Source organism: Lutjanus erythropterus, chromosome 5, assembly GCF_056507025.1.
Source record: "Lutjanus erythropterus isolate fLutEry1 chromosome 5, fLutEry1.hap2, whole genome shotgun sequence".
Lineage (NCBI taxonomy): Eukaryota > Metazoa > Chordata > Actinopteri > Lutjaniformes > Lutjanidae > Lutjanus > Lutjanus erythropterus.
In genome coordinates, this window is record NC_139321.1 from 17,376,471 (window position 1) to 17,399,125 (window position 22,655).

At 38.7% G+C, this 22,655-nt stretch overlaps 1 protein-coding gene across 1 annotated transcript in view; it reads left to right on the plus strand.

Annotated features, from left to right (window-relative positions):
* The first annotated feature begins 5,068 nt into the window (after positions 1-5,068).
* Positions 5,069-22,655, plus strand: part of kdrl (kinase insert domain receptor like) — a 57,632-nt gene continuing 40,045 nt past the window's right edge. Inside the window, exons 1-8 of the mRNA XM_084718936.1 lie at positions 5,069-5,561; positions 14,136-14,226; positions 16,580-16,797; positions 18,310-18,437; positions 20,643-20,802; positions 20,913-21,049; positions 21,447-21,621; positions 21,782-21,905. Of these exons, the coding sequence (XP_084575062.1) occupies positions 5,498-5,561; positions 14,136-14,226; positions 16,580-16,797; positions 18,310-18,437; positions 20,643-20,802; positions 20,913-21,049; positions 21,447-21,621; positions 21,782-21,905 (1,097 nt within the window). The 5' untranslated portion in view covers positions 5,069-5,497. The remainder of the gene's footprint in view (positions 5,562-14,135; positions 14,227-16,579; positions 16,798-18,309; positions 18,438-20,642; positions 20,803-20,912; positions 21,050-21,446; positions 21,622-21,781; positions 21,906-22,655) is intronic.

The window sequence follows — 22,655 nt, forward strand, 5'->3', positions numbered from 1 at the left end:
CTGTAAAATGAAGTTAAAAGAACCAGAATATCATTTCTGGTGACATTAGGATTGCAACTAACGATTATTTTCATAGTCGATTAATTGGATTATTTTCTCAGTTAATCGATCAATAGTTGTTTGCCTATGAAATGTCAGAAAATCTCATCTCTCAATCTCACTTTTAACATTACAATGCAGCATCAAACAAACAAAAACTAAAGACCTACCGGTAAGTGTTAATTTCTTATACACCATCTCTGTCTTTGGTGCATTTCATTGTACTGTGGGTCTACATTTACAACATGTACTACTTGTGCTCCACTACTTTTGGAAACCAATACCCTATTTTTATTCAGCCGTTACAGGCCCATTTAACAAAAGTAACCAGATAGTGTGATCAGCATGACTTAACCTGAGAACTTTCCACTCCCACAAACAGCCGAGTAGTCACAGCAGGCATCCACATTTAATCTGTTAAGAAAAACCTCTGCTCTAAAACAGGACTCTCAGATGTACCTTAAAGGGATATTTCAGATTTTTTTAAGTAGGGTTGTATGAGGTACGTATTCATAGTCAGTGTGTCACCTACTGTAGATGGCAGTTAACACACCCTCTGTTTGGAGATGCAGCAGGAGTACCGGTGTAGGAAGCTAAGCAATGTACAGCTGTGGACAGGGTTAGCTGTGGACATATTTTAGCCACCTCAAAAAAATATCAGTTTAAGCGTACGCTATATTTAGATTTTTAGCCCTTTACCTTGTTGTGAGACTGCTGTTTCTGATGGGAATCAACCATTATTATATGTCAAATGTCACTCTCTCCAAAGCCACCAGACTCCTTTGGTCAAAATAGTAATTTTATCTCATGGAACGTGAGAGTTGCTTGACTACTGCTGCCTTGATCAGTTATTTTGTGTTATTGTATGACCTCTGTGTTTTAAAGGGTTAGTTCTGAATCATCAATACAATAATCCAAATCACAATATTTTCATATTGTCGATTTTATATAATTTTGTTCGTCATCCAACAATGGGAAGATAGATCAGGAAATATTTAATAAGAATCTATTATATCAGATAATTTTACAGTCTATTGCAGAAAGCCTAAATCTTGAACCATGGGCCAGATACTTGTATGTCAGATTTGATGCATGATTGGTTTCCAGAAATCTTTAGTTTTTCCGACTAGTTCAGATTTCTGTCCATGATCCTGGCATGCAAAACTACAATTTATAATGTGGCTGTCTTGCAATAAATGTTTTGTTAACATTGTGCACCATAAATCTTATTTTGCCCACCAAAAGTTTCTCCATAAAATTATATTCCGTGTGTCCAGAGCAGCAGGATGAGTGGGGTCTGGAGACTGTGGCATTGTTTCCACTTCAGACTGACTACAGTTATTTGATAAACAGGGCAGGCAGTCAGACCCCCTCCACTCCTCTGCTGAAGAAAGACTTTATTTCTACTGGTTCATTTACCCAAGAAGACTTTGTGGTTGAGGCAAAAGGAAGAGTGCATGCTGTGTGTGTAGAACCAGTTAGTCCCCCATAGTGTGTTTTGAACACCAGATTCTAAAATAAAACACCTAAAATCCACCCCACTCGGCTAGCAACTTCCAGCAATTGTTCATCAAGAGACTTATCTGCTGCCCTCTTGGCCCAAGAGGAATGTCTCCTTTACTGAAGACTTGAATGTGAACACACGCTAAGGAAACTGTTATAGTAGACAAGACAGTTTCTGCAAATCTTAACTCTTCCTTGCTCATTAAGTGAGCTGCTATAGTTCACTTAAAAAATGTAAACCTATAGTATATCATCTTTACAAACGTGTCACCAGTCAGACATATAGCCCGTCTTGTAGCCAGTTTCTTTAGATTATTGCTATTTGAGAGTCTTGTCAGTGTTAACATTAAGTAGAGTTCATTCCCAAATATTGCTGCACAATATGTTAAAAAAAAAAGATACTGCAGTTGTGACATGATTCATGATTAATAGAAATGATCATTTTGCATAATTTTAACTGAAAGAAAAAAAACTATTTAAATTGTTATGATGTGACATCTGTTGGGGTCTGTTTGTACCAAACAAACATGTTTTCTCATATCTGGAGAGCAAGATTTGTAGGCCAGGGTGTCTCTGCAGCGCAGCACTTCTCAGGGTGCTCGTAATCCTTGAAAACACTATGTTAAAATTCAAGTTTGGAATTGGAAAGATTTTGGATAAAGTGCTTGAAATTGCTTGAAATTTTTAATTGCATCACTTTCATGATAAAATGTTACCTTACGGACACATTCACTTTTTAGATAAAGAAATAAATTTGGCCATGTTACATAGAATATAGACGAGTGAAGCATTTTAAAACATTAAACTGTGTTTTCCTTATGTTTCCCAAAAGCTAATTTTTGATAAATAAAATAATCATTTTGAGTATTTATATAAATGTGTCATTTACAACAGCTGTAAGGTGCTGGAAAAGAAGTGAAGTAGCCCAATGGCCTATAAGCCTATAATGTATCCTTTTTTGGAATAAATTGTGCTGAAGAGAAACAACTTTTTGTGTACATTCTTTCTAGCCACCCAAATATAGGCATTACTTTGTGATTTCCATGACTGATTTCATGAAAAAAACAACAACATACAAATAAACCGTGAAACTAAACTACTAGTGAAATCTTTGAATTCTTGAGCTGTGACTGTTTGGTCTCAGAATGGCAGAAAGCAAAAAAAGGCGCCCATAATCAAAGAAACTAAAATAAGAGTTAAGCTTCCTTGTCCATGACTGGGATGTTACAAATTTTTTCCCATGTTCTCTTGTCCCCTTTTTTTTTTTTTTTTTTTTTTTTACTGTTTTCCCACTATATGGATGGAAGAGTGATTCTCCACTTGTGCTGTGCCTCACCTAGGACATACCACCACTCAAGATCCAGTCTCCAAGGTGGTGGCCATTCAGTCCTGATGTGGGCGGAAAGGTGAGGGCAGGATGTTCTTATTTACAGTGCCTGCTACTGTGACCTGCAGCAGCAGTGTAATTGTTGTAGTGATAAAAAAAAACAGTCTGTAGCACATCCACGCACTGCAGGGTACTGCTAGACAAAAGAGGATTATTTACATTGATATAAAAAGCAGTGTATCCTGTTTCTGAAGTTAAAAATAAATCCAGCAAATATTTATCTGAAGCACTTAGGCAGATAGATTTGATCTGATATCACAGTGATTGTTTACGTTTTACTCATTTTCCTCCTGAGACAAGATAACTGCTGTTACCTTTAACCTCAGTTACACAGTAGGTTGATTTTATCAAAGACTCTGTTACACGCAAAGGTCAGTTTAATGATCTACTTTATCATGTAACTTCAAACCTGCTATTTAGAAATGTTCTCTGACCACAGATCTGTAAGGTATTGTTGATATTAATCAGACTTATCAGTCCTTTTACCATGATTGAAATGTATATTTTGCATATTTTCAAATCTATTTTTTCCCACTGATAAATGTATTTGGACTATAGGGGATACTGATATTAGGAAGTAAAAATTCAGATATTGATATAGTGGCCAAAATTCTTAATACAGAATATAACATACAGAATATAGAATATATACATTAACACACATTTTTTTGCAGAGATCCCTGTGTTTATCAATCACTTGTGACAAAGATATGTAATGGATATTTTGCAGTTTAACAATAAACTTCCAAAATTATATCAGGGTAGTGAAACCGTAAACTTTCCCCAATATTTTTAATAATTATATTAAACTTTAATTGAGAGAAAGGATCAAATAAACATAACATGCTGCCTATAAACTTAACAAATGAAAAACAATCTGTGTTATGTTTTCCATGTTTGCACATAACATACAACATATGCTGATACTGATATAGGACTGATATTGTTATGATAGGCTAATATCAATATAATGTCGGCCAATAATATCGTCTGACAGATATATAATTTTCTTTAACTCAACCAGTTATTGTCCTTTTGCCTTACTTGTAATTTTGTACTGACAATGTTTTGATTCAGAATGTTTGGTTTTATTAAACGCTGGCATTAAAACATCTAAAACACACACCTGTATCATTTGTAGCAGTTAATAAGGCTGAGAAATATATCTTTTAAATAATATCTTGATTTTTTTTAGGCTATTCTTGGATATATGATATATATCTTGAAATATACATTTTGTCTCTAAAAGAATAAAGTGTGAATTCTCAAATGAGCAACCATGTGGTGCTCTTATAGGATATGATGCATTTGCTGTAAGGTAAACTACCCAGCAGTATATAATAGTGCTGTGTATTGGCAAGAATCCCACGATACGATATATATTAAGTTACAGGGGCTAAAATTCACTATATTGCAATATATTTCTATACTGTAAGTGACGTGTTTTATTGCTGTCTGAAGACAGATAACACTGCTGTCTAGCAGTTGGAGATTTAAACACAAGACTAAATGAATATAGCCACAAACCTTTACATGTGTCACAACATCACGATACAGTGTTTTTGAGAATCAATAAAGTATCACAAAACATAATATCGCAATACTCAACTGTATCGATATTTTCATACACCCGTTGGTTAGGGCTGGACGATATAGACATTGGTGCTTTTACAAAACATTAACTCAATGTTAATAAATAATCATCAGTAATGTAGATATAATGACTAAGTGAGTAAAGGCAAATTATTGACTGAGCTAGAACTTTCTGGTAAGTTCAGAAAATATAATTTACTGTAATGTAGCCTTTAAAACAAGAGAAAGGCAACACTTATGCCATATTATGATGTAATGACATACAAAATCTAAGATGATATTAAGTCTCATATAATAATATTGATATACCACCGAGCCCGAGCAGTTATCCATCATGTTGGTCTGCAGGATTCCCATAGATATGCGCAATATTTTTTTCTCAGAAGTGATCGCCTCCTCAGTAGCCTCAAGTAAGAAGTTTGTTCCCCCCCCAAAAAAGTGACGTTGCGTCCTTCCTCTGTCTCCATAAAACGTGCCTCACGCATGGAGGCTTTACACAGAGGAGGCGAGAGGGAGGAGAGATTGTCCAAGGCGCGCATGAAAGGCAGGAGCTGACTGATCTAGTGTTCTTTAGAGCTATAAGAGACACCAGTTAGAGACTGATACACCACTCATTAAACTTTTATCTTCCTCCATTCATTAAACTTAATTAATCTAACTTTTTTGTTGGAGAGCACCTGCCCCGAGGATACAGCGGTACATCCGTGTCCTCAGTGCGGGATCGGGAGTTGGAGTAGCCAGCTGCGCAGGAGAGCTCCCCTGCGAAACGCGTCATGGGATACGGGAGAATCACTGCCGCTTTTTGCATGCACACCTGAGGGCTTTTGTGGATTTACTGCAAAGAAAAATAAGACTTTTCTTTGATTGACTCGCTTTTAGAAGAAACTTTTGTCAGTCACACGGAATTATTTCCTCTCCCCGGGACTATTACTTTATTTCTTACGCACGCTTTGGATCTCGCTGAGAGTTGGCAGGATGGTGTCACCCGACTGCTTCAAATTGGTCGTTGTCATATTGTGCTGTTCATCACTCACAAATGGTAAGAAATCATTCATGCTCATACAGATCCGTTATTTACGCGTAGTGGAGTTTTATGCATGAGAGATCAGACTTTAAACATCTCACAGTCCGATTGGTTTCAATGAATGGCTGAATGCATATTGCTTTGAATGTATCTGTTAGTAAGTGGAAGTGCTGAGACCGGCTTTCTTTTATTTTCTTAATAAAAGAATAATCGTATGCTTCCTATTTTTAATTGAGCTGAAACGAACTGTTGGCTTTTTGGCCACGTTTTTATCTTTTAACTTTTGTGGAACATTTTTACGGAGCATGGATACAACAGGAGAGGTTTCAATTTGCATGTTTTAGTAAAATTATGTGCCAGCAGTTAAGTTTAAGGCTGTCATTGGATTTGTAGTTCTCATTTACACCACTAGAGGTAGCCTTGTCCCGTTGTAATTGGGTGATTATTAACAAGTTAATAAAATGTGTTGACTCTAACAGGTGATTGAAACAGATGGATAGAATTTATGTTTTAGTATAAGACTGATTTTAGTGATGAAATTTTGTTTTGGGATTTGCTTTCCTAGATAGTCTGGAGATATTACAAATGAGCCTTTTGTTCTTTATTATGAACAACGTTTATTCCAGCAATTGTTATCAGTGAGTGAACAGGATTAAACATTTTGGGGAGAGAGTGCGTGTTTCTCCTGACAGTACAATCAGCTTCATTGTCTCAGTGTCACTCCACGAAAACAAGATAGTGTATAAAAAGTGGATGTTCCTCCACCTTGTGCCAGGTCTAGTGTGCCACAGAGATACACAGTGGTCCTTCCTCACCATTTCCAAATAAACAGCCCATCCAAACAAAGGAAATACTGTTCATGTTCACCCCCATCATACACACAGACACACACACACACGTACACACACACACACACACACACACACACACACACACACACACACACACACACACACACACACACACACACTTATACAGACTTTCAGCCCAATGAGCTTTGTCTACGATGTTTTTGAGTAGATTTCCTTCACTGTCCACACACAAAGCGTGGGAAAGACACAAGGAGGAAGCGGACGTAGGGGCAAGAGGCGGCCTGGAATTGTTCTGGCCAGTAAAGGTCACGGAAATGTGACACGCTACCTGAGCAAAGATTTCTTCCCGGAGCTCCTTGTGCTCATGTTGAGCTATGTCAAGCTCCATCCACAGGACAATGGCAGGGAGGAAGGGAGGGTATTGTTTCTGCATAGGAGCCACTGACTGGTAGAGCCATTAGTTATCAATTGTGCATCAAGTTCTTTCTATTCATGCTGAGGTGTGTAACAGGGAAAAAAGGCACAGATGCAGTGAATTCACGCTTAACCACCAAAATTCAGATTCATGTTGCATACTGTCAGTGTCAAAAACCTAAGATTATAATTATGTCACAGAGAGGCATTTAGAGACTTTTACTGTGATTTTATCAGTAACTGAAAGGTAAACGCTCTTGCTAAAAGATTAGACTTATTTGGTAATTTGCTAATATTAAATTTGTAGCTACTATTTATTCAAAAATGAGCACTGGTGGCGTGCATTGATTCGTGACCTTATGACACCAGTTTAAATGCAGCATAACTGCTCAGACAGAAGGAGAGAAGCTTTTTGCAGCTTTCTGCATTTCAGATCTATTTCAGTAGGTCTGAGTAATTGTTAGTGTTAGTAATTATTTGGATTTTATTGATACTGATGCTGTTACAGATAGTTCTTGTCAATATGAAACTTATTGATACTACTCTCCATAAGTTGGTGCAAAAAATAAAGCCATGTCATGAAAACTGGCAAAACAATTCCACCGTTATTTTATTGTTTGTGCAAATAAACAAATTGCTTCTTTCTCTTTATTTCTCATGAAGATATTAACCATCCAATTGACATCTGTATATTTATCACATGAATATGAAGGTATTATGTGACCGAGATTCAACCAAAGGTGCTTTCCCCATGCACATTATATTTTCTGTCTCCATCACTAGCAGACTGTTTCTCTTTGTTTGAGCAGACTGCACAAGGTAACCAAAGGAACATCAAGTTTCTCTGCTGCATCTCCTTGACTTGTTTATGGCAGTTTGCCATAAACTTCAAGAACACTACATTTTACAGGTTACAGGATTACAGGTTAGATGCAAGACAAAGCATCATGGGAGTAGAATTATCATGTTTTTTCCACATGTTATCATGTGTGAAAGTGGACTGATTGATTATTTTGAGCAAATTATTAACAGCGTTTGTATAGGAATGATTCTTCAGGCTTTTTGATCACTGTTTCTGGTAGTTCACTAAAATAGTGTCTTGTGTTGTTCAGGTGAATTTGTAGTGGAAATGTGAGACAAAACCAAGAGAACAAGTACTGTGTGTAGATTTACATTATTTTAGTCAGTGTTTTTTTAGGTCACAGGCCAATTTGTGGAGAACCAAGTGAAGCAAAGTGATAATTGAAAGATAAAATGACTGATGTTGAACCTGGAAGCTGCCTTGTTATTTGTTACTTTCTTCTCTGTTATCTCTGTTACAATTTGCTGTATTGGTCAAACCTCTCTTGTTCCACAATGATTTTTTTTTTCTTTCTAGCAGAGAGGGGGTTGATGTTGTGTCTAATTTGTTTTTGAGTCATTTTTTCTTTCCTGCTGAGACACTTGAGATGGAGTGGAAAATGGGAGTGATGAGAGGTCAGCCCAGTGCAGCGGGGGCTCGTTGCTCACCGGCAGTACGTCTGGGTCAAAAAACACATCCATACGCACACACTCACCTCAATCGGGAGACTTACCAGCAAAGCAGAAGCAGTAATTCCCTTACACAGGGATATTTAACTTTGCAAATTGCTCTGTGTAGCTGTTCTTATAGGATGATTGCAGCATCTGGTCCATACTAGGCATATCCATCCTGAGCCAGCAATATATTTTGTTTAAATCCTGCATGAGATTTCAATTTCGAGGAGCTTCTGTCTGCCTGCTAGTTTTAATCACACATTATGGAACAGGAATCCTCTAGGTTTGCTATTTTGGGCTCTCATGCAGGCGATTCCTGTTTGTTGGCTCTTTTCAACTTTATATAACCTAGAATGGCCACCCATCATGGCCAGATGTTCCACTATTTTGCTTTTTTAAGAGGAGTCTGGGGCATCTTGCCTCCAAATCTCCAAAGGCTAATATACGGCTAATAAAAAAGGCACTCTCCCTAACTGTTGTCTTAACCTTGCAGTTGGCAAAGTGGAGGGATTTCAGGAGGGCTTTATGGGAGAGAATACTCCAGGACACACATACCATGTAACACAGTCAGAGTAGTGGTAGCTACTCCGTATTTTGGCAGGTGTTTTGTCAGGGTTTCAACTTTGTGTCAAAAGTCTTCCCCCACAGTGTTGAGCCTTTTGTGAATTTGCCTCCTTGTTTGTCTTGAGAATCTTAACCTAAAGGCAACTTACCATGAAATGTCACTGACACAAAACACAAGGTATTAAAGCTGCACTGCCCCACAATGAAGCAAAGACACTGTGCAAGGGAGTAATTCTTTAACTTGCTAAACTTGGATGTAGTCAATATAAGTGTTGCATGCAAGAGCACCTAAACTGAGACCAAGACATAACCAAGACTAGAATGTATGGAGACCAACACAAGAACAAGACTTTAAGGGGTTGAGACAAAGAGAGGGCAAGACCAAGACAAGACCAAGACCGGATAGGAGGGACAGCTGTTGGCAATGACAGGACATTTTACATCCAATCAATGATCTTAAAAAAATAATTTCTTGCACAGGCAAGATCAGAGTGTATCAAGACCAAGCCAATACCAAGACTTTAAGGGGTTGAGACCAAGTCAAGACCAAGGCAGGGCAAAACCAAGACATGACCCAGACTAAACAGGGAGGGACAGCTGTTAGCAGTGACAGCCGGCGACTGTCACAAAAATTTCAAATCAGGGAAGAGTCAAGTTATTCGATACATTTGAAGCAGGAAGTTTTGCATCCAATCAATGATGTTAAAAAAGAAATCAGACATTGCACCAGCCATGAAGTGATATCCCTGCAATTGTGGTCTTGTGTGACTAAAAAGGTGGTGCAGACCAAGACAGAGACCAAGACAACTTCAAAGAGTGGTCATGAGACCAGTCTCGAGACCAAGACCGGTCTTGAGTACTACAACACTAATGGATATAAATTCTAAGTTTCAGTCCAGTTCCTTAACAGATAGTGGCATGGTAGTGTATCTCCATTTGAGATAATAACTCTGAACAATCATTGAGAGAGAATTATATATAAAACAACTTTATGTGTAATATGTTGCAATGGTTTTCAATTATTAGACTATTAACAGGCTGAACAGGTTGTGTGCCATCTCTCATCTCAGTGGCTGCAGCAGATACATGAAGATGACTCACAAAGAGTGACCCTGCACTCTTTCGTTAAACAATAATTCACTCTCCACCCGTTCTGTCTTTGTTGCCATTGTTGGCACAGAAGTACAAGGAATAAAGTGGCAAGGTTAAACCAGGCTCATCGTCAGTCTGCATTGTTACTTTTGCCTTGAAAACATCCAAAAAAGACGTCCTTTCTCTGACTCTCAAGATAGGCACGTTGTTTCGTGACGGGACGGGAAGTACAGGGAGTTGAAGTGTACCCTCGGCAAAAGAGAAGGGAATTCCGCATATTATTTCCCGCACTTAAAGGGCTGTGACTAGGGGTTTCCCGTTTAATTCAGTCATAGTACAGTCATCTCATACAGTAATAGTGATTTTTATTATGCAACATCAAGCACGAGCTAGAGGCGCCGTGCTGCTACAGAACTTTCCTGTCACACTTTCCTCTCAGATGCTTTATTGTTGTTCACACATTACTCTTGTCTATAACAGATTGTTGTATCCTCAACCTTCTGTTTTGTAAAGTTGTTGTAAAGTGGCAGTTATTGGATTAGTACCAAAATACTGCACTCTCCCCTTCCCTTTTCCTGAGAATCTATGGCTGCTGCGAAACTTGTGCAAAATTTGAAAGGCTGAATTTAGAGCCAGTATTAGGTTTGTCCATTCTGGACTACGACAGAAACATGGCAGTGAAACATAGTGACCTCTGTGGAAGAGGACCTGCTCAGTCTGTAACTGCTCATTCTAAGGCAGAAGTTTTCAAAATGGGAGGTGGGCGTTCATATGTATATTATTTTCCATTCCGACATATTCTGTCAATAAATAAACCCTGTAGATCTTACATAATGGATGTTTAAAAGGATTTGGTAAGATATTCAGGTTATCTGGGGTGAACAATTTCAGTTACATTGCTGAACCTCTGGCTTAGATTAATTTAAAAACTTTTTTCAGTTTTTGTCATTGTTTGGCTGTTCTTTCAGACTAAATATTTAAATAGCATTTTCTGGACCACAAACATTTCAGGATATTGTAGAGTAGATCCTGGAATCCAGCAGTGTTTGAATCTTTAGTCTTTATTTCCTGACTGCTAGTGAACCTTCCACAAATGTTTTCCAAACACTATGTCCTGTGCCACTTCCCTTCATCAATGCCAAGTGAGGACAAGGACGTACAAATGTGATACTGGTCTCATCTTAGTTAACCTGGTCGTATGTCAGTGATCAGTTTGACACTGTGTTACTGGCTCAAGAACCCATCATCTGTTGTTTGAGAAACTGAACCAGAAGCCACTTCCTAGCTTCCCTCTCCCTCTCCCTGACTCTGTTTGTTCCATGCCTGTCCTCTTCTTAATGGCTCTTAATAAGAACCAGCTTCAGGGCTCTTTGAACCAACACAATAAGCACAATTTCAGGGATTTTTCAGGCACTCTGCTGGAGGAATGCAGCACACAGCTGTTACAGGGGGTTAGGGGTGTTGGGACGCTTGCTGAGGTCAGCGTCAGGCAGGCACTGGGGCAGGTGGGAGTTTTGAGGGTGTGGGTGTAGAGAGACAACCATGGATTTTCTCTCTCTCGCTCTTTTTTTTTGTGAGCTGCTTTGGGCCCCTGCTGATTCATCCATCTGTAGTGTGTTACTGGGAAGAATGGGGGAAAATTGACTAGTTTTAAGACATAAACTGCCTACCAGTGCATTTCAAGGTCAGGCTTATGTTTTCAGTTGTTGTTATTGGTGTTATGTGTGCAAGTAGACGCCAGCATTCATAAAGTCTTGCTTTTTTGTCAGCACATAAGTCAAAAAACTGACAAGTTGAACATGCAAAAATATGTCTTGCAGACAGCACATGGTTATACTACATTTTATTTTGCCCTTTGTATTTGACGAGTCCTAAGGGCCAAATTCTGTTGGATTATTTGCAAAGTTCTCATTTCCAGCAATTCAGTTGGATGGTGTGTTGCCAATATACAGATGTGACGCAAAAAGAACCCAAATTAGAACAGTCTTAGGGAAATTTGTGTCACAGCCAAGGAGAAATGAACAGATAGTTATTCACTTGAGAATTTTAGATTCTGTGATTGTTTTTTGGATTCTTTGTAGTGGGATTGTATGAAGTACTTTTCCATAGTCAGAGTATTACCTACAGTAGATGGCGCTTGACACGCCCCTAGTTTAGAGAAGCAGAGAGGAGTACCAGCATGAAATCTAAGCAATGTACTGCTGTGGGCAGGGTCTGGAATGAAATGTATTTCAGCCACCTTAAAAAGGCCTGCTTAACAAAATTGATATCAGTTTAAATGTATGCTATATTTACAATATTTTCACTGATTTACCTTGCCATCAAACAGCCTTTTTCTGAGCCAAATATCAAGCTAGCAAAAACAGCAAAAACAGTAATTTTACCTCACAGAACACCAGTGGGGGTCCTCAGAGTTACTGCTCCAAATTATTGTTTGATAAGTCACTGTTAAATTAATCTCTGGCATCTACCCATAACAGTAAATTAGTGAGCTACATATTATTGAAATATTTTGGCCATTTAGTTGTAATACTATACAAAGTAGTGAGTGAGTGACTCTTGAGCCACAATGGATTGTTTTCTAACTTCACAACCAAGAGACTATGACATATCCTTCACCTCAAAAACCACCGGAAAGTGCAGAAGGTGAGATTAACGTACCTAACATTAGCCATGTACAACTGCTGCTGACTCAGCAGCTACAAGTAAGCGCAGATGAGAGAAGACCTGAAAATATTCAATGCAATATATGTAGTCAGAGGTCCTTGCTCCATCTTTCTATCAGCTATTGGATTCATAGTTTGAAACATGTTGTAGACTCCTGTTATAATATCTTTAAAATATTCTAAATATAGCATGCTATCAAAGTGATTTTGATGTTTTTAGATAAAAAAATACATTTTGTTTCTGACCCTGTCCACAACAGTACATTGCTTAGCTTCCATGCCGTCTCTGCTTCTCCAAAACAGAGGTGTGCTGACCGCCAACTAGTCTAGCTAACACACACACTATGGCTAAGTATCTCAAACAACTCTTCTTCAAAAAATCCACACTGTCCCTTTAAGGTCAGGAACCTTGATTCTTATACAGCTGAAAGCACAGGGTATCACCACATGAAGGAGCATGAGCCACATCCCTTCCCCTCTGCATAACCTTGGACAATTAAACAATGATGTTCTAATATTTTGTGAGGAAGTCAATATTGAGTCCCGCTGCCAACACTGGCACCGTCAGCTCATTCTTCGCACAACAGCTGTTCTGAATAATACAACAAATTCTAGTAGACTGTGTGTGAGCGTGTGTTTTTCTGTGTATGTGTTTGCATTTCAAAGTGCAGGTGTACATGTGTATGTGTGTGGGTTTCCATGTGTATGTGTGCATATATTCATCATGTGTCAGCATGCCAGCCTGCCAGTGAGCTGTTGTGTAACTCCTCCATTGTCTTTCTTGATTATGTGCTGCAAATAAAGGTTTCCCTGAAGACTGTAACATGTGGAGGGTCAACTTTATACACTTGTTTTCTGACCACAGTGACAAGCTGTTCTGGGAGCTCAGTGAAAAGAAGGAAACCACATATGGGACCGTGACACCTCCAGGACAGCAGGGAGATTCATAGTGTTTCCTATGTTGATCACTTGCTAAAGGGACCTCTCAACAGATGCAGTTGGCTGTGCACCAAGTAGAGGCCACCTTTGCATCAAACCTCATATTTTCCCCCGTGATAATGTAACAATAACATTTAGAGTGCAAGGTCAATGGTAAATGAAAAAAGTACTTGTTACTAAAAGAGAGGAAGGGAGTAACCATTATGCATGCAAAGACACTCATCGTGGTCTGCCTCGGTTCTCTGTGATTCTGACAGGTCTGACCTTTCCTGCAAAGTGGCACAGCTGCTCCCCATATCGTCCCCTTCCTCCCTCTATTCAACCTTCTCACTTTCTTTCTTTCTGCTCATCCCAGACCACTATTCATTCAACAACCTGCCCCTCCCGGCACCGGAAGCACCCCCAGTGCTCTCACAGCACTCTCACTTTCATAATGATGCCAAGCACTGAAGTAATTCCAACAATGTTGTTTCTGTTGTTTTGTGTGATAGTGGCTGACAAACACCATTAATGAGATACAGTAAATGTGCAGGTTTGTTGGCCTTTGTCTCTAATTGCCTGTTTGTGTGTGTCTGTATATTCAGCAGGACATGTGGCAAGAGAGCACTCACCTAAGATTCTGCCATCTGGGAATACCCAGATTCTCCATAAGGGTGATTTGTTAAACCTCACATGCAGGTATGTAACACATTTATCTGTGTCAAGCCTAGTTAACCATAACAACATTTAAATACAATCAGTGTTAAATGTAACTTATTGCATGGCTTTTTAAGACACTCAGTTCTGATTTGTCAAGTACAACGTTCTAAGGTCTGAGAGGGAAGAATGAGTAATTTTTAGATAAATGAAATAGTTTCTAAATTAATATTTTTTAATTATTTTCTATTTAATATTATTGATTTCTTTAAGGAAGTAGCCATGTGATAAGTGGGATAATGTAAAACCCTGACTCAGTGGAACAGAGCTTGTCTTGAGTCACCTTTACTATGACTAATATATTATTATAATGGCTCACCCACATTATCCCTTACACGTAGCCAGTAGTGGAACTGGTCACAAGAGGAACCTTTTCTTTTTACTTCCTTTATTTGACAGCTAGTCACTAGTTACTTTATATATATATATATATTTACATAACATGACAAACTTACAAAATATAATGCCTTGTTACAGATTAAACTACCCAACAGTATATAAAATATTAAAGGTGGCTCCACCTGAACTAGCTACTAAATTGAAATCCTCCTTACATGTTAATGCATCAATAACAACACTCCAACAATATAACATGATTGTATAAAACTGTGTTGAGTACTTACTTTTGAGTCGAGATTAAATGAAAAATGCTTTTTTAATTCTTGTAGATCACAGCCTCAGTAATATTGTGCACGTTTTTAACAATATATGCCAAGAAAAACCTAAAAAAACATGTTTGTATTCATATATCAAAATCTGACATTTTCTTCCCATAAAGCAAAACCTGACATGTGTTTACATAGGCTAGAACCAACCAATTCCAACCAAAAACATCATGAAATCCACCCATTAATCAATCTTCAACTTTTTAGCAGCACAGAGCTAAGCTTTGTAACATTAAAATCAAATTCCTTCCAACATTTTGTCCTGCGTGCTTGTCGTGTTTCATTTGGAAATGTCACATTATGGAGACTGTACTCTTGAAGTGTAGTTTTATCTGGACCTTAAGTTCAGTAGTAGAGCCTAACTGATGTTTTTTTGGGGCAATGCCAATACATATATAGATCTTAGAGAGGGGGAAAAAAAATCCAATATCATTATATCATCTGATATTCTTTATTTGTATAAAAAAAATTATAAAATAATAAATCAAACTCAGAACGACATCGAGGCACTGAAACAGAAGATTTTAATTATAATTTCTAATAATTATAAATAACTATAAATTTCAAAAACACAGAAAGGATCAAATTTATATAAAATGTTTCCTGTAAAATAAAAATTGCTTTATTGCTATAGCTGTGCTGGGTCAATATCAGTCAACCGATATATCTGTCTTGCTCTATACAGTTATAAAGACATGACATGACTGTGTAAATTCCTAATCATAATGGCAAAGGTAAGTTTGTTGCGCAGGAACTCCTTAACATCAGCTTTTCTGATAATTAACCAAGTTTGTGGCCACAATTTCTCTCTTCCTTAATTGTCAGAGGTCAGTCAAGAGAGGAGGAGTCTGTTTCTGAGCTGTCACTGTAGCCGTAAAGTTTAAACTCTGCTCTAACTACATGACACAAAGGCCAGGGGGAAAATAAATGGGACATGCCTGCCTGTGCCTCAGGACACTTGCTGGCTGGCTACAAAGAAGCTGGGACAATCCTGAACAGGAACCAGTGATGGTGGTCCACATTTATCAGCCTCTTGCGTTTTCCTTTAGGGATGGTGGGACCCAAGTGTGCCGCATTCTCATTTGTTAAGAATTTAGAGAGTCTTGCATCATTTTGTTGGACTGTAAGGAATGTTCAGGAACTCGTGTCTATCTAATGTAATGCTTCCCTACAAGGCCATATGCTAAGACGCTGAGCACATACAGCACTGTCTTGTTTTCTGTCACTGGATGAGAGCTGGAGGTTGCTTGACCCAAAATTCTGCAGGCAAAGGCAGTGGTATGCAAGACATGTTTGATGCTCCTCTGGGATCTCTTTAATGAGAGTTTTAAAATGGATGTTGTGTGGAAAGAATGTGTTAGCTGAGCGCATCATTCAACAGAAACATGTTCCCATGCGAAAGTTCAAGTTATTGGATGACTTGAGATTAACTCAAAATAAACTTAAAATGAACATCAAGTAAAAAAGTCCCAAGGGGAGAAGCAGCGGCTGCCATCCTAAACTAAAAAAGATTGTGAGCTCATTGCCAGCTGTGACACTTTTCCTCAAAATAGATCCATGTATTGAATCCAGTACATTTTTTTTCCTGGAAAAAACAGATTAACAGTAATTTGGTTAAGCAATATTGTCTTAGGGTTCATCTAATATTGTCCCTCTCTGTCTTCTGTCAGAGGACACGGCCTGCTGCACTGGACACTTGGTGATCCCCGTCGATCGATCTCATCAGAGGGGGTGAAGGTGGAGCAGTGTGATTCCAGACGTCATCCTCACTCACACTGTAGTAGACTGACCGTTACATCTTTGACTGCCAATGACACAGGAAGGTACAGCTGTAACTACTCAAAAGATGAGTCAGAACACATCACCTCGACCTACGTCTATGTCAAAGGTGAGACCTCTATGATTCAAATTTGACACTTTGCTAACATGCCAGTGTAGAATATTTACTTCTTAAAGAGTTTGAGTTAAACAACATTATAAGCGACATGCTAATGCAGTGAAGAATTTGATGTTCTGGTGTTTTTTGCTAAGTTAAAACAGATCAGTGATGCTGTTTTGGCCTTGTTGTTCTCCATAAAGTTTGCTGGAAGGGATATAATGTAGCCCAGTGTGGTTTATGTGGAATAAGCACTGCGCCGGAGGCCATTTTGCTTGTCAGCAACCCGTCATATGGAAACTTAAAAGGCAGTTTGTGCTCTGATTAATTTGGCATAAACTTATGGGAGCAATATGAAAAAAAAAGTTTTCACAAGGTGATTTTATCTGCTGACACCAGTGCTCACAAAAAGTGGCACTTAATGGACAGAATAAAATGCTTAAAGAGCAATCTGATATTTTAAAAGCTGGAAAGCACTGATTTAGTCAGCAAAAATGGAAGAAAAGCGAAAGAAAAACACTGAAAAAAGGAAGACAGTAAGTCAGAAAGGGGGAAGGAGAAAAATAAAAAGACTGAATTTTGCAATTGTATGCATTATGTTTGACTACAGTCGTTTCCTACATATAGGAAGCTGACTTTAATCTCTTTGGCTTCAAGAGCCACAGCGCTCCTTCTCAGGGAGAGACAGAAAGGGGAAGTGGTTTCTTTGGTACTGTGGTTTCTTTTGGAGGTGGAAGGGTGAGCGTGATTGCACGGGAAGCTCTGGTCATTGACTGTGATTTCCTGCTCCGGCTACTGTTTTCCTAAGTCTCCCCTAAAGTGTCACATGGCACCAGTTGCAGTTCCAGTATCATTCCAGATTGTGCTGGGCAGTATAATGAGGGCAAACTTCGAGCACTAAGTCAGCCTCAGCCATTTCACCTAAACTCCTCCTAGATGTGTATGTTTTTAGACATTGAAACAGTTGGTTTAAGTAAATATAAAATCACAAAATATATACTTGCACTTCTCTTGATGCTTCTGTGAATGTGATTCCCAGTTTGTCTGACTATCAGGCAGCCTGCTGTGCCTGTGTTTAGTCTGACGCTCTCTTTTCAAAGCCCCTCAGCTGTTTATTACATAATTTTCCACGCTTACTTTTCAAATAATTGTCCTTTACCACACCACTACTGCTTGACCTCACACCAATTGTAGACTATTTGTGGAACCCTGAAGTTCCCACAGCAGCCATGTGATTCCTGGTAGCCCAGTAGGAACACACCACTAGCTGGATTGCTGTGTCTGTGCTCTGCTGTCTTATCCGGTCAGAGTGAACTGATCCGAGATGTGTTCTTTGTTTTGATGCACTCACATCGCCCTGATTCAATTGCGTTTCTAATTTCGGTCTGTGCATAACAGCTGTAAATTTGATACAAAACATTGTTCACCCAATGGACAAATATAAGGGGCCACATTTGCTTTGAAACAACCTGCATTTCAGATCTCACTCATTTTGGAGTTTGTTTGTTTTTTTTCGTTCCCCAGATCCCGAGCAACCTTTTGTGGAGCCCCATTCTCATACACCTAAAATCCTGGGCATCCATAGGCATGAGTCAAGCCTTGTGGTCCCCTGCAGAACATCCGCTCCTGATACTCGTGTAACACTGACAGGGGTAAGACCTCCCAAAGGCAATCATTTCACACCTTCTGCTTGTGCCTTTCATCTGTAGGTTGAGTTGTTTTATTGTACTATATATCTAAAACATGTATGTTGGGTTCATTTCTCCTGTCAGTGCCCTTGACCAATGCCTTGGTCAAGGACCCACCCCTTGCACTGGCAAGGAGTTGGCCTGCACCCACTGCTCCTAGTCAGATACCAGACAATCTGAGCTCTTATCTGGAGGATTTTGACAAACCAACAAACTTATGACCTTTACATTTTTTTCAAGGATACGCCTCAACAGAAACGATGCTCTCCCGCCTTTCTCCTCAGTAAGCACACAACAGCTGCCTGTCATTGCCCATTATAAAGGGCTCATCTAAAGACTCTGGATTAGTTCCACAATAGGACTGCAACTATCAATTATTTTCATTATCAATTAATCTGATTATTTTTACGCTTAATTGTTTAGTGTATAAAATGTCAAAAACATGGCATCTTCATGTTGCTTCTTTTGTCCAACCAACAGTCCATAACCCAAAAAACTGTATCATAGGGGACAAGGAAAATCCTCACATTTAAGAAGCTGGATCACCAGATGTTTGACATTTTTGCTTTAATAATGACTGAAAAGATGAATTGATTTCCAAAATGGTTGGCCTCAATTTTTTTTCTTTTTTTCTTTTCTTCTTTTTTTTTAACTTTTAACTGTTGCCACCCAGATTTAACAACAAGTGTTTAGAGACTGTCTTATGAGTCTACACAGCTCCTAATACTTAGAGGATGTCTTAAAATGTCTAAAGTCCAATTATCTGAGTTGTAGGCCTTGAAATGTGTTAAAATGCCTTATATAATTCTGACAGGTCTTAGAATTTAATTGGACTAATGAAATTAACTTTTATAAAGTTTTATTGTCAAGTCTGTTAAACTGCTTTTTTGGGAAAAAAAATCGACGTGGTCATACTGTAACAAATACAAAACAAATCAACAGTACTTTTTTGTATGTATGGACGTGAAATAGATCTTAAATTACAAGGGTAAAAGGATCTAAAAAGTCGTACTGTAAATTTAACTTGGTGAAACCTGCAGAAACCCTGAGGGGATAGGTCAAATGCAGAGAATGTGCTTTATTCATATTGTTCTTGTATGACTGTATATATGACAAATAAATGTAATTAACCATTTTAACATATAATTATACACCGTATTTGTTCCATAGACCTGGTTGGATGTGGACTTTGAAGGAAATTACCACACACATCATCTAAGAAAGCGAGATTTCTATTAATACCACAGCAGAGTGTCCTTATGTGTTGTCTTTGAAAAAAAGTGTTTCCACTCTGTGCTTTAGGCATTTTGCTGGTTCTCACACCCTTTGTGTGTTAAATCGCTATAGCACAGAGACAGACCAGGGACAGTGGCGTGTCAGAGGGAAGCTCAGGGGCGGCGAAGGGAGTCACTCTGTCTGCTTCCTGTAAGAGCAGGAAGGTGCTCCAAGAGTGGTTTTCTCAGAATAGACTCGCAGACTAAATTTAGTTTCCCTACTCTTACAAACATCAGGAAATGCAGTAGAAAAACAGTGCACACTGTGTCCAGTCTCAGGAAACAACAGGTAACTTATCATGAGGAGTGTAACATCTGATACCAGAATGCAGTAAAAGATGTCAGTGGAGAAGAGCTCCTTCAGTCATGTTGTTGCACAGTATTTGTGTTCCCATGCCAACCACAAAGGAGGGTGCTTTTTGTCATAACTGTGGCATTGATATACAACCATGTGACATAGTGCCCACACTTCTGACTCAGATGGCATAGATAGTGGTTGTGTGACCTTCCTGCTATTGGTAATTCAATGCACTCCTCCTTCCTGCTCCCCTTCCTTCCTTCCCTTCCCTTCCCTCCTCTCCCAGTCATGCCACTTCTGGCATGAGAACAAACATCAGCACACACGTACATCCTTTTCCGAGTTCGCAATGTTTTGTGCTCCATTGCTTAAATAATTGCAGAGATTACACTCCACAAAACAATAAAAAAAATCTGAGTAGACTTTCACTCTAACAGATGTCTGTCCCCAGCTGAGCCCAGCAGAGCATGAGATACATGTTAAATGAAGTTGAGTGCATTACACTTCAGTCGGCCTGGCTAATGAACACCACAAGTGTCACTAAAAATATCTATGAGTGCTGATAAAACATCTCTGCTCTACTCTCTTTCATTGCAGCTCCCTCGTTTATCAGACAAGATTCTCAAGGAAATGGTATGGGATTCAAAGGTGGGGTTCAGGATTCCCTATGGGCCCTACACTGCATATAATCTGCTCACCTGTAAGACCGTGGTCAATGACCAGGAGTTCGAATCAATGTTCATCCCTAACAGACAGAGTGAGTTTGTTGTCTTTCTGGCCAAGCTTGCTCACTGACAAATAAAAGTGCTGATTTCTCTGTTTCCTTGAGCATTTCAGTTTCATTATATCTGTTTTCTTAATTTGCAGCAAATGTTCTTAAAAATGTAAAGATCACCCCTGATCGTGTCAAAGTGTTGGTTGGAGACACCCTTGTCCTTACCTGTACTGGTGAGACCACCTTTAATGGAAGAATCAACTTCACATGGGAATTTCCGAGGAAGAAAGTAAGTTAAGGTTGACATTGTAGTGGTAGGTAGTAGCAGTGGAGATTATCAGCGTTTTTATGGGTCCTTAAAAATACTGAAATCCAATAATGTGGGTTTTAGACCTTAAAATGTCTTAAAATATTTTAAATGTAATTTTAACATGTCTAAAAAATATATTTTTGATGTTGTAGTTGGATGCAACTTAAGTGTGCTTTTGGGAAAAGATTATAGGTTATTGATCATGCTGTGACAGCTACAAAATGAAAAGAAATGAAACATTGAGCCGATAACCACTTATTAATTGTGTATGTACTTTTTGCCAGTAAAAACATTAAATAAGTCTTAAATTGCATTTTTAAAAGGTCTTAAAAATTGCTGCGGAAACCCTGGTTTATGGTATTTCCTTTGTCTTCAGGAAAATCGGCATCAAACAAACAAGACCAGAGATGCCCCTGCTAAGATTCTTGGGATGAGCAACGCTTTAACCTTGCCAAACATTACCATGGCGGATAAGGGGGTGTATCGCTGCAAAGCTGAGATTGAGCCCACAAAACAGAAGAGCGCCTCAGTTAAAGTCTCGGTGGTCTTTGGTGAGTATACTTCGGTTCACAAACTATAAAACTGCAACTAAATGATGACACAAAGGAAGCATTTTAACATCTAAATAATTGTGTCACTGTGGTAATTTTATAGCAAGATGATGGTAACTTTATATCAATATTAATGGCTGTCATTAATGTTTTGTTCCAGATCCATTCCTCAATGTCTCCTATAAGGATGAGTGGTCCAGTACAGTGATTGTAATAGAAGGTAGAAAGAAGCTTGTGTTTGAACCCAAGGTCAACGCTCTGCCACGACCAGACATCACAGTATGGTAAGTAATGGTTTACATTATGTACTGAGTATTGGGTGCACCAGCACTAGTGTTGTAGTCAAGACCATCTAACCAAGGCCAAGTCATGACCAACACCAGAGTCTATCAAGAATGAGTTTTGTTTTATTGTTTTTATTTTTTTTGTGTGTGTGTGTGTGTGTGGATTGCTTTTATGTTGTCCTGTTTATGTTTGCACACATCTCTGTAGTTATTAATTATGATACTAAGTCTATGTGTCTGGTCATGTTTTCTTTCTTTTTTGTGTTTCTCACTGTTTTGCTGACAAAGGAACAGTCTGTAAGGAAAAGAATTTGTACAATAGTTGTATGTATCTGAAAAAAATATCAAGTAAAACAGAAAAAAAGAGAGATCAAGTCAAGATAAAGACGTCAGCAGACTGAGTTAAGACATTTACATCAGTAAAGGTGGAAAACTTGACATGGACTGTGGTGTTTTAGTTTGGCCCATGTCCTGTCTACTAAAATGGAGGGGCTACAGTTGATTTGGCCTCTGTTTTTGGGTGCTCTCATGTTGTCCATCTCTATACTGTACGTCAATGGTCAAGACCTAGTGCTGTCATATCTGTAGTTCTGTTATCGAAGTAAGAGAGAGAGAGAGAGAGAGGTACTGTGGCAGGTAGCATTTACGTTGGACCTGACATTACTTAACACTGATGCAATGTTATTATATTAGCTACACACCTTTAAGTGGTCTGTCTCACCATTGTTTATCATAAGCAAAAACATACCT